The sequence below is a fragment of the Lathyrus oleraceus genome, chromosome 2 (assembly GCF_024323335.1).
Source record: "Lathyrus oleraceus cultivar Zhongwan6 chromosome 2, CAAS_Psat_ZW6_1.0, whole genome shotgun sequence".
Lineage (NCBI taxonomy): Eukaryota > Viridiplantae > Streptophyta > Magnoliopsida > Fabales > Fabaceae > Lathyrus > Lathyrus oleraceus.
In genome coordinates this window covers 197,360,701-197,374,233 of record NC_066580.1, presented here as the reverse complement: position 1 = coordinate 197,374,233, position 13,533 = coordinate 197,360,701, and the positions used below count along the sequence as shown (strand labels likewise).

Genomic DNA, 13,533 nt, shown 5'->3' with positions numbered 1-13,533 from the left:
TTACCAAAAGACTTATTAAAAACCCGAAAATATTATGAATTTATTTTGATTGATACTGATTCTATTTCTCTCACTCTTTAATATGATGAGAATGATAAATAAAAAAATTAAGTTCTCCAAATTCAAAATTATTAAGGTTTTATCTCCATCAGATTGTAAGCAACCCCCACTGAAGGAAAATCCTTTTCAAGGTCTTACTCTCCTCAAACATACAATTATTTGGATTACATGGACGCCTAGTCTAACTTCTTAACAATTGAACCATTTAACCATACTCGGTTTCATAAAGATATCTCATTAAACTTTCCCTATTGGTTCATCTAATGGTTTTAGCTTATTAGATCCAATTTGGATAATTTCTCCGATTATGCTTCTAAAGCCTTAAATGACTTTACCTTAGCCACTACTTGTCCTTCATACAAGGCTTTATTATCTTTTTGTGCCATTTTTGCAATTACTTGGATTACCTCCTAGACCTTTTTGTATGAGCAGTAATGACAAGATTGTCCAACTTCTCAATTAATTAAGAAATTTTCTATTAAGTGATGGATTAAGTTTAATCTATACCTGCTAACAACAACAAAGTTGGAAGCCTGGTGTAAAGCACACCCCAACCTTTACAAAATTATCAATATTAGTTCAGAAGATACTACATTTTTTATGGGTCAATCTAAGTTGCTAGTCACTTTATCAACTTCTACCAGTCATAATGAATTTTTAAATAAATTGAAAGATGCTATGACTGCTTTGCCAAAAAGTGATAATGTTTCCAGCACATCTGACCAATTGAATGACAATGAATATGTCTGTTATGGAATTATAGATCTCGAAGGATAATAATTATGTTTGAAGATAATATCAAGTTACTTTTCTGAAGACAAAATTGACCTTTATCAGCCTGACCTTTATCAGCCCATGCTAACATGTTACTTTTTTGGCTTGTTGTATTAATTAAATGCCATGTGGGCCACATTATCTTTGATAATGTATATTATTATTAGGCCTGGTCAGCCACTTGTTTGTATAATGTTAGAGTGATTTGAATTTTATTTGAAGTTTGTTTGCTTTTCTTCTCTAATAAGAGAATCTAATTTATGATGAATGCCATTCGAAAATGGAGAGACTCAATCTAAAAATCCAGAGCTTACAATAAACTCTTCTAAATATTTTCAATAAAATCATGTCTTTAAATACATCCAACTTTATTTTCACATTTATCTATACTCTAATAATTCAATTCATTTTAATAATTATCTTTATTATTATAACATTCCTTACCCTATATATATATATATATATATATATATATATATATATATATATATATATATATATATATATATATATATATATAATTCTTAATATAGAAATAAAAATAGAAGTTATTTTAATTAATTTAGAAAAGCAAATAAATTAGGCAAAATATAATAAATGGATTTAATATTTATTATATAAAGGAAGAAAAAGAGAAAATGTTTCTATATTGTTTCGCTTGCTGTTCCTATAGTATCCAAAACTAACAGAAATTCTACCTTGTCTCTCTCGCCTTCTCTCAATTTCACATTCACACAAACTCATCGCACTCCTCTTCTCTTCTCTTCTCTCTCCCACACACATAAAACAAAACCCTATTCTCTCCAATTCTCTCTGTTTCTTCCATTCCCTTCTCTTCCTCATTTTCCAACTCCGCGTGGCGGTTATCAAAACGACCTCGTTTCTTATCGTCATCAACCTTCGCCTCGTGTCGTGTCTCTAGGGTTAATTCCGCGTTCTTTCTTATGTTTCTTTAACCCTAGTTAACGATTTTCTTCTTTTAGGGTTTTATCTTCTTTTTTTAATTCCAATTTTATTGGTGTTCTTAACTCAATATATCGTTGTCCTTTAGGGCTTTTCAATTTGTTTTTTCAATTTCGTTTTCTTGGTATAGTTTTTAGTGTTATGAATGGGTTAGCAATAGATTGAGTTCTACCAATGAATTTCTGATGTTTGAATTTTCATAGAGAGAAGAGGAATCTGAATTGAAGCATTTTGTTTTGGAGTAATTGAATTTCGTACTGGAATTGGTGCTATTTCACCGTTTAGTCGGTGAAGAAGTGCGTGTGTGTTTGTTTTTGGTTAATTTTGATCATGTACAGTGTTAGTTATGGATAGAAGTGAACCTGCGTTAGTTCCAGAATGGCTGAGAAGTGCTGGAAGTGTTGGTGGTGCTGGCAATTCAGCCCAACATTTTGCATCCTCGTCTAATCATACCGGTAACTTTGGCGTTCTTTTTGAATTACTTATGTATTTTAATGCTTTAGCTGGATTTAAATTATGATATCATGTTCAATGTTTCAATTACAGATTCTAGAAAATAGCATTTTGTTCAAATTACTTGCATATTTTATTGCTAAAGTTGATCCATGTAGCCGCCCCTACGTAGTGAGATAAGGCTTAGTTGTTGTTGTACTTACATATTTTATTGCCTTAGGTGGATTCGAATTATAATTTCATGTTCAATGTTGTTAATTACAGATTCTAGAAAATAGTATTTTGTTCAAATTCTTTAATGCAACAATGCAAAGACGGCTGCTTTTTTACATTTTGTTCAAATTACTTACATATTTTAATGCTTTAGCTTGATTCGAATTATAATATCGTGACGTGTTCAATGTTGTCAATTACTGATTCTAGAAAATAGTGTTCAATGTTGTCAATTACAAGTTCTAGAAAATAGCATTTTGTTCAAATTCTTCTATGCAATAATGCAATTACCCGCTGCTTGATTACATTTTGTATTAAATAGCCTATTGCAGAACAATAGGGATTTGTTCAAATTCCTGTATGGTTTAGCATTGCTAAGCCGCTATTTAATAACACTACCCGTGTTTCCTTGGAATTTGTTTCTTTTGTAGCAGTCAATTATATAACCTAGACCGTTGTACACATGTTATCTTCAGTTAATAGCTGTTTTACGCAACAAGACCATTGAGCCGCTATAGCCGCTATTTCATTACATTATGTAGTAAATAGCTTATTGCGGAACAACAGGGATTTATTCAAATTCTTGTATGCTATAGAACAATAGGGATTTATTCAAATTCTTGTATGCTATAGCACCGCCAAGTCATTTTTTAACAACACTAGCCGTGTTCCCTTAGAATATTTTTCTTTTCCTAGCATTCACACACACACACACACACATATATATATGTATGTATGTATGTATATATATATATATATATATATATATATATATATATATATATATATATATATATATATATTTGACAAAAACAGGTGCACACGTGTCATCTTAAGCTTATAACGTGTCATCTTAAGCTTATAACGGTGTTACACAATTTCCACAAAATAGATGGTAATAAATATTGAACATCTTTAATGTTGTTTTGTAGATTCCCATTCTCCATCTGCAGTCCATAACAATAGGAACAGATCTTCTAGGACTACCAGTGATTTTGATAGCTCGCGTTCTGTATTTCTTGATCGGTCATCGTCGTCAAGTTATAGGAGGGGTTCTATTAATGGTACTGCCAAGCATGCTTACAGTAGTTTCAACAGAAATAATCGTGACAAGGACCGCGATAGAGAGAAAGATAGATCCAATTTTGGAGACCATTGGGATCGTGATGGGTCTGACCCATTGGCCAACCTTTTTTCTGGAAGGATAGAGAGGGATACATTGCGCCGTTCTCAGTCAATGGTTTCCAGGAAACAGGGTGAGACTTTACCTCGTAGAGTTGCAGCTGACACTAAATCTGGTGGAAGCAGCAATCACAACAATGGCAATGATGTGCTTTCTGTGGGCAGTGTTGGCAGTAGCATTCAGAAAGCCGTCTTTGACAAGGATTTTCCATCACTTGGGGCTGAAGAGAAGCAGGTAATAGCTGAAATGGGGAGGGTTTCATCCCCTGGTTTGGGTGCCACAGCTAGTCAACAAAGTCTACCTGTTGGTAGTTCAGCTTTGATTGGAGGGGAGGGATGGACATCTGCACTTGCAGACGTACCTTCCATATCGGTACAGCAAACTGTTACTGCAACTTCTGGATCTGTTTCATCTAGTACATCAGCCGGTCTTAATATGGCCGAGGCATTGGCACAGGCTCCATCCCGAGCTCGTTCGACTCCCCAGGTAGTTGAGCTTGTTGACTGTGTCACCAGATTCTTTATTCACATTCAATTAGTTCATTTAATTATAATGATTTTGATGATGTCCAATATCAGGTATTAATGTCTGAATCAATTGTAGGTGTCGGTGAAAACCCAAAGGCTCGAGGAACTGGCTATCAAACAGTCAAGACAGTTGATTCCAGTAACACCATCTATGCCTAAGGCTTTGGTAAGAGCATTGCACTGTAAACTAATTTTTGTTATAAGTTGTCTATTGCAATTTTCATGCCTTATTCTAGTGCTCATGAATTCAATTTCTTAGGGTATACTTATATCATTTATCTCTTCTTTTAGTAAATCTTATGCTCGTAATAGTTTTAATAGTATAACTAACCTGCACTGTTAAACTTGATGTTAGATTTGTACTCCTCTTTTTTTTTGGTGCGTTGCATTGCTATGTGTTAAAAAACTGAGTTCTTGTTTCAAATCAGACTTAAGTAGTGTACAATTAATTTGAGAAGTTTTTGAATGCATTTGAGTGTTGAAGGTATGGTAATTTGTGGTATATAGCATGACAACATAACCCGTACCCATGGGGACCCACCCGAACTAGTCCAAAGTTTGATGGAGAAAACCCACTTTGGCTGGGTTTGGATTTTCCTCGATTACAAAATATGGGAATGGGTTGGATAATGAGGACACTAGGACCCATTCGAACTAGTCCCGAGTTTGACGGAGAAAATCCGCTTTGACTGGGTTTGGATTTTCTTCGATTACAAAATATGGGAATGGGTTAGGTAATGGGGACACTAGTACCCATCTCGAACCCTCCTCGTTTATTTCATAATATATTTATCATTTAGTTTTGATAATTTAGAATATTATATACGCGGTCATGCTTTTATATTTTGATTTGTATTTATTATTTAAAATATTTGAAATGTATGTATGAATTTTTTTTGAGATTATTTTATTTTATTATTTGTAATGTAATTTGATGTTGGGAAAGATGAATATTTCTATTAAAAAAATCGATTTCACTACATGGATGGTGGTGGGACGCGGATACCCGAACCCAACCCAACCCATTTGGGATGGGTTTGTGTTTTAATTCTTCATTCCCGGGATTGGGGCGGGGAACAGGGAAATGTTTGGGGGAGGTAAAAACCGTCCCCGACCCGCCTCGTTGCCATGCATACTGGTATACACCAAAGTGATAGGAAATGAGATCTTACATTACTAGTACCTAGGTTCAAGAGAGTGGTGGTACAGCATTATATACACCAAAGTTTCAGCAAATGAGATCTTACATTACTAGTACCTAGGTTCAAGAGAGTGGTAGTACAGCATTATATATTGATTATAAGTTTTTATTACACTAATATTAATTTTTAGTATATTATATATTTTCAGTTACTTTCCCATCTATTTTTGATAAAATTTACTCAACAATATATGCTTGAGCCTATTTAAATGATCCTGTGTTTGTTGTTTTTGGTTTACATTTCTTGGCCATTTATTCCCATAAAGTGGACCCATTTTAATGATTACGCACCAGGGTTGTTGTATATCGGCCATGGCTGGATGTTGAGGCAGGATCGCAACTAACTGCCACAGAAAGGGGGGGGGGGGGGCTTGGCGGTTTTCATTAGGTGGGACCATGGCAGTTGCCCAGAAAGGAATCAGGCATGGTGGTGCAGTGGAAAAAACCATAAAAATCACGGGCTGTCATGTGACCCGACCCAACCCAAAATGGATTAAAACACCAAACCTTAAAAAGCGGCTACTTTATGACTCTTCCTTCTACTCTCTTCTTATCTCTGCTCATTTTACTTTGTTTCTGCCTCTGTTATTTCCATCTATGCTGCTTGCAATTGCCACCTAGCTGCGACAGCGATCCATCTTCGATCACCTCCGCTGCCTTTGACCTAATTATCTGCCACCAGTTCCATCTTCTCTCTATTCTCAAAGCATATGCTATTTGTTTCATTCATTTTCTCATATGTTTCTTCATTTTCTTCTATACTTTATTCTATATTTCAATTTTTCTTTGCTTATTTCGTTCTTAATTTCCCCCTCTATTTATGCATATTCCGTTTTCATCTCTTTTCTATATTTGCTTCATTTTTGAAAATTTCTTTTCCTGTTTTAATTCCTAATCTATATTTCTAAATGTATTCTGTTTTTATTTTTCTGTTGACAAAAAAAGTATTTTTCTGTTTTTGATTATCTTTTTCTGTTTTTAAAATTTTATTTTTCTGATTGAGACAAATGATATTTTCTATCAGTTAAGTCTGTGATTCTTCTTATATATTGATATCTTTTGGTGTTTTATTTATTTTTTATGTTTTTTTTGTGGGTGTATATATAAGATAATTCTTTTTAATTTGCTTGCCATATTTCTGCATATGCTGTTACGCCACCTGCCATATATTTATGGTGGATTTTTGGCTTGCCATCATAATCCATCATAGACAACACTCTTGAGCACATGGGATCAAAACAAAATGTTATCTCAATGATGGTGTATGCCTAATTGCCCATAAGTATAGAAAATAAAGATGTCTGCTTGGCACCTCAACTCATTTGTGGAAAGCATGACATGACATGTTTGGATTTTGGAAACAGAGCAACTATTGAAGTTGTGCATTCTCCTATTACCTTGCCACGTTCCGGAGTCTGTTTTCCGGAAACAGAGCAACAAGTGTGCATTCGTGTGTCTGATCTTACAATTTAGATTGTGATCTTGACATCCAATGGAACGCACTACTAGGATTTAGGTAAAAACTTAAAAAAGATATTTGTGAAATTAATAAAATGACTTCTATTCTTTTTGCACCTAGTTTTTTTTTTTGTATCAGTTAATGATTACCAGGTACATTAGCTATAAATTATTAAATATTTATGAAATAAGTGGATAGAAAAGTTCTGTTGAAATCATTTTCACCATCATTTATGTAACCATTTAATGATGTCCAGAAAGTTATAGTAGTAACGATTTCTTGCAATCACATTGCTCTTCTATTTTTAATTTACATTTTATTGCTAAATGAATTTCAAGTGTTCAGCTGTGAAGTGTAGTTTTTCCTGTAGGGCTATTTTCAGCTTTATTCTATTAATATTTTGGTAACAGAAACTTTGTTTAACTTGGTTATCAGTCTGGTGTAACTGGTTGGACATGGCATTGGACAAATACATATCTTTTCCATTTCTTTATTTGAATATTATTAGTGTTGTTAATTGTTAGATTTGATTCAAGTTTTATAGACTTTATCGCTTATGCTCTTCACAAATTAATGTTGATAGTGTTGTGTTTAGGGAAGCTATAATTATTTTTATTGGTTATCATCCTCTCCTCCTACTTCTCTCTGTATGTATTTTTTTTAATCATTATGATTATGAGTATATGCAGGTTTTAAGAAACATTCATTTAAGTATTTTTAATTTACTTTATGAAGCCACACTATCCTCACGTAATTTGAAGTGATATATGTTGCGTTGGCAATTTGTGTTCATTAGTATATAATTAGTTTGTTATTTACCTGCACTAGAAGTGTGATTAATTAACCCAGTGGATGGTTTTTCTTTTTTATTTTCCATTTGAACTTTTCAAGGATTGGTTTTATGGGGTGGATTCATTCTATGAATCTTAATGTCATTAGAATTAGAATCATTATATATTTTCTTGTTATGGTGATATTTGTATGCTCCTCGTGTGCTCCTTGTTTGCATATATTTCCAATTGCTGTTTGCTTCAATCCAGTGCTTGTGGTACTGGTTCACCATGTGTACCAGAGAATTTATCCACTTACATGGTAATGAAATGACTAACTACTTATCTGTCCGACATTTGTTACTCTCTTCCTTTTTTTACTTTTTACACATACCAAGACAACTAATAATTGTTGTTACTTTTTAAACAAGGATTATTATTTTTTCTATAATACCCTTAACTTTTTAGTAATTTATTTAACTTTTTTCTCTCTATGTAATAAATGACTAGGGATAATTTGATAATACTATAATTAATACTTCATTGAACTTTGAAATGACAATTAAAAAGAAACAAATTCTTTTCTAAAAGGTGACATTTAAAAAGGAACGGAGGGAGTATGTTACATGCTGGGGTCTCTTAAGCTGGGAAAATAAAATTGGTTGGAATAGGAATCTGTTAGTGATATGGTTTTTCAATTGTTAAGGAAAACCTATTTTTTCAGAAGAAAAAGTTGAAACGTACAGAGGGTCAAAGTTCTAGCGTATCAATGGTAGGGTTCAGCATGACGGTATTGGTTTCTAGCAGCTGTCAAGAATAGCGGTTGTAGAGGTCACTAATTGTGGATCCAAATCGCCATTGCATTCACTGTTGTGTTCGCCATTAGAACTTTGGGGATAAATTCCTAAATTTTTTTTACTATTTTCTTTTTATTAAGGTTATAAATTTCAATCCGAGCCATTTGAAGAGTGATGTTAGGTTCTTCCTCACAAATAACCATTCTGCACTTCCTGCTTTTCGTTCAGTTCTGTTTTATTCTTCTTTGTTGCTTAAGTTTGATTACTCTATACTCTAGATTCTTTAACATATAAGTATAATGATCTCTTAAATTTTGTGTATTAGTCAATATTTGAGTATTTATGTTTACTCTGTTCAAACTGGTTTTAGTTTTTGCAATATTATTCATGTACACTCCCATAGCATTTTAGGGGTCGGTGCTATGCAACACCATCCGAGATTAACAACATATGTGTAAGCATCTGTTTAAGGCCAATTTATGTTGAGATAACCTGATACATGCCATAGCATTTTAGTATTCTTATACACTATATATTTCCATTTTGTGATCTCTTATCATTGCTCTCCCATGCCTACTTTGGTATCCTGCACTACCAATGGGTTTGTGGATGTCTGTTGATTTTGCGAATGAAGTTTTATTCCTCTGGAGGACACTTAAATTGATGTTGGCTTATAATAGGTTTGCAGGTTTCATTTTAATGTTCAATATGATCAAAAGATTTTTTAATGGTATACTGATTTATTTGCTTGCATGAATGGTAGTCAAATTGCGATCCCACTCGTAGGATCGGACGATTTTGCGATCTTGATAGGCATGGGGATCCTTTTGAAATAGGTTTTTTTTGTGGCTCTAACCCGGGTAGCATTTATTTCTCGCACTTAATTTCAATTAAATTCCAATTAATTTCTTAAAACCTTCCCAATACACTTGTTTTTTTTAAACTTCCCAATATTGCCCCTAAACCTATTAATTCTCTGAACCACTTAGTCTATTCAATACAATCAAATACTTCGTATACCATCTTCCTCTTACGCAAGGTAGTCAAAATCGCGATCCCACTCGTAGGATCGTACGATCTTGCGATCTTGATAGGCTTGGCGATCCTCTCAAGGCAAAAACTCGGATTTAGGTCGGAGCGGTGGAATCGCAGTGCAAAAACGATTGGAACGGTAGGATTGGCGTTCCTGCCGTTTCAGTTATGAAACTTCTGAAATAGGTTTTATTTTTGGCTCTAACCCGTGTAACGTTTATTTCTCACACTTAATTTCAATTAGATTCCAATTGATTTCTTAAAACCTTCCCAATACACTTATTATTATTTTTTAAAACTTCCCAATATAGCCACTAAACCTATTAATTCTCTGAACCACCTAATCTATTCAATACATTGTCCTCTCACGAACTTTAAACTCTTCAGTTTAAATTTACTGTGTTTCACAACTTTTTCCCTTTAATTTGTATTATTTTATTGAATTATGTTTTTAATATGAATATATATGCAATATATATCAGTTTGTGAAATTGGTAGGATCTTACGATCCGTGTTACGATACTCCGATTCTATTCATTACAATCAAGTATACCATATTCCTCTCACGTACTTAAAATTTTTTAGTTTAAATATACTGCGTTTCACACTTTTTAACCCTTTTCCCTTTAATTTGGGTGTGATTTGAATTATTTTACTGAATTATGTTTTTAATATGAATAAATATGCAATATATATCAGTTTGTGAAATTGGTAGGATCTTACGATCCGTGTTACGATACTCCGATTCACGTTCTTGTGACCCCTCTCCGATCTGCATAGGATCTTGATTTTGACTACCTTGCTTGCATGTATAAGAGGATATATATATTGTTTGATTTATGTAACCAACCCCAACTAGTGAAAATACTTTAATTACTATGAAGATGTTCTATTTGTTTCCATGTCCATATGGAAATCTGGAGGAATTAGGATTATGCAAAGGATATACATATTTTTAAATCTTTGAATAATATTGAAATTGAGTTCTATCTTGGTGTTTTTTAAATTCTTGGCGACTTATGTTAGTTCTCTTGTCAGGCTCTTAATTCTTCTGAGAAATCAAAATCAAAAACAGCTATCAGAAATGCTGAGATGAATGTCGCTATGAAGAGTGTGCCCCAGCAACCCTCTTCATTGCACATTGCTAGTCAATCTGTTCGCAGTGTAAATGCCAAAGTTGATGTTCCTAAGACGTCGGGGAAGTTTATTGATCTTAAATCGGTGGTGTGGGAAAATGGTGCTTCCCCTACTGCTAAGGATGTTTCAAATCTAACAAATTATGCTAATAATAAATTGGCAAATCAACATGCTGTTGCTTCAGCAGCTGCTCCCACACCAGTGAAGAACCCCAACAACCTAAAATCTCCCACAGAGCGGAAGCCAGCTCCCTTGGATTTGAAATTAGGTTCTACTTTGGACAAGAAACAATCCATTTCTCAAGTGAAGAGCCGAAATGATTTCTTCAATTTGCTTAAGAACAAATCGGCAACAAACTCGTCTACCGTTCTTCCAGATTCTGGCCAGCTGGTTTCATCTCCCACATTGGAAAACTCTGCCGAAGTGAACAGGGAATCAGCTATGCTTTCTGCAAGTCCTCAATCTGTTGGAACTGGTGCTGAACTGACTAGCAACGGCAATGTTCATGCGCATGAAAAGCCCTGCAAAATTTCTGATGATGAAGAGAAAGATTCTATTTCTAGAGCTACGGTCTACCCAGATGAGGAAGAAGCTGCATTTCTTCGCTCCCTTGGCTGGGAGGATAATTCAGATGAGGATGAAGGCCTTACTGAAGAGGAGATCAGTGCATTTTATCAGGAGGTGGTAATCTCTTAACTTTATTCACTTTTCTGTTGATTGATAATTTGAGATCATTAAAATTAAAATGTAGCTAAATCTACTATATGTTGATGTGTAATTTATGTGAGTTTCCTATGGATGACTTTTCATGCCCTGCTACACTACATTTTGATGCAACTCGCTTTTATTGAGCTGGCTGATATTGGATATTTCAATTCATGTTTGGCCAAAATTGACACCTGATTTGAAGCTTGTTATTTGATGGGGTTGGTCTACTTACTGTTTGTTGTCTTTTGTTTTCCAGTGCAAGAAATTGGACCCCTCCACACTCAAGATATGCATTGAGGGTATGCAGCCACAGCTGTCCAAGTTGTTTGATTCTTGTGCATCTGACTTGCGAGGAGCATCTTCTAAATTGAACTCTTCTGACCCCAGATCTGAAGCTTGATATGCTGTTTTTAATCATTGTTAAATCCAAGTTTCAATTTTTGATGGCAGAGAGCTAGATCCATTCCTTTTGTTCAGAGAGAAAGGCGATGATGGTGTAGGGGTTATTAGATGTGGGTGGGTTTTGAATGGAATCCTGCATTTGCAAATATTGCAATAAGATACAGGTGCCTCAATCCTACCTTACTTAACAAGGAAATTCTTTTGTTATTTGCCTTTTTTTTATGGTTAAAAGTCATAGGGTTGGTAGGTAGGGGCTATTTTCTCTGCCGTAGTAGGGTGCTGGGAAATTGAATCTTTTGGGGGTATTTTGATCTGTTTACTTTCTTTCAAGAGGATTTTATCCTACATGATAAAGTTTATTATGTTTTTGGCCAATTTTACCCAAACAAAAAAAAAGAAGGGAATTTTTCACTTTTAATTTTAGAGCGTGTAGATATGATTTATAATACATTAATGTTAGTACTTTTCGGGATATCCCAGTCATGGTTCTCCTAGCAGTCCAATTTCCAAATACCATATTCTTATCAAGATGCTGAATAGAATTTCATGAAAAAGATGTTCTTAGGAATGTATTTCTTTTGAATTTAATAAAAGGTAGGACTTTTTTGTGATCACAGTTTGAGGCATTTTTTTATGTGGGCCGAAAAGTTCTCAATTTGGCATTGGGGTTACTTTTCTTACTCTAAGGTTACTCACAACTTTAGTGAAAATTTTAAAATGCCTATTAGATTCGGAAATTCAAAGATAAATTTGGAAATGTATTTATGGACTCTTAAAAGCATAAATTCAAAAATAGATTTCAAAAGTAGATGCAGAAATGTAACCTAAACTTTTTGTTTTGTTAGTGAAATCTACTCCACATAACTAAATCCGTCTTCAATTCAAATTTGTTAGAGTTGTATTTTTCTTTCATCCTGAATCGTGGGATGATTCTCAAGATTGACAACTCTTTGATTGGTTAGATACATATTATTTAGTATTGATTTCAGATCGATAAGACATGTGATTTTTGTAAACTTAAATTGAAAAGGGGGTTTCTCGCCGTTGAAGTAGACAAAAGTGAGATATACATAGAGGTTGAAGTAGACAAAAGTGAGATATACATAGAGACATTTTGCGTGAGAGTGCGTGTTGTGTGTGTTGGTGCTAACAAGTATAATGACATCCATATTTATATACTAGTACGTTTTAGATCAATATTGACTTTATAAATTCAATCTTGTCTCATAGACTTTATAAATTCAATCCTGTCTCAAAGACTATTTCAGACTTTATAAATTCAATCCTGTCTCATAGACTATTTCAGAGATGTACTTTTAACTACATCCTCTTTCGTTTACTTTTAGATACATCCTCTTTCGTTTATTAAAGTTAGGGTGACTCTCAAAATACATTTTTCAAGAAATCCATGTTAGTTTTTTTAAATGATGCGTCTGAAAATGTATTTTCGAATTTACCCTTAACTGCATATCAACAAATCTTGTTATTAAAACAATGTTATGAAGAAAACTAATGTTGAAAAATATAAAAAACTGAAATATACATTAAAATATATCAAAATGTATCAAGTTTACGTTGTTAATATCATCCATCATTACATACAAAACATGTGTCATCACCTAAATATAATGTAAGATGAAAAAAACTAAAATGAATCAAAACATGTATCACCACCTAAGTCGATTTTTATGGGTGATATCACCTTTGACTTTTGTTTATTTGATTCTCTTTCAATCTCGTCCAACTTGGTGAATTCTTGCATCCTATCCAAAAAACGATCCAGTCAAGTCTCAACTTTCGTTGTTGAATGAGTTGTCCACTCAAATGATGTCAGTGGTATATGACATTCCATTT

General features: G+C 33.7%; 1 protein-coding gene across 1 annotated transcript; it reads left to right on the top strand.

Moving 5' to 3' along the window:
* The first annotated feature begins 1,482 nt into the window (after nucleotides 1-1,482).
* Nucleotides 1,483-12,097, top strand: LOC127118861 (uncharacterized). The gene is made up of 5 exons (XM_051049102.1): nucleotides 1,483-2,252; nucleotides 3,396-4,132; nucleotides 4,250-4,339; nucleotides 10,471-11,250; nucleotides 11,534-12,097. Exons 1-5 carry the CDS (start codon nucleotides 2,144-2,146, stop codon nucleotides 11,675-11,677), a joined length of 1,860 nt encoding a protein of 619 aa, XP_050905059.1. The 5' UTR covers nucleotides 1,483-2,143; the 3' UTR covers nucleotides 11,678-12,097.
* The last annotated feature ends 1,436 nt before the right edge of the window (nucleotides 12,098-13,533 follow it).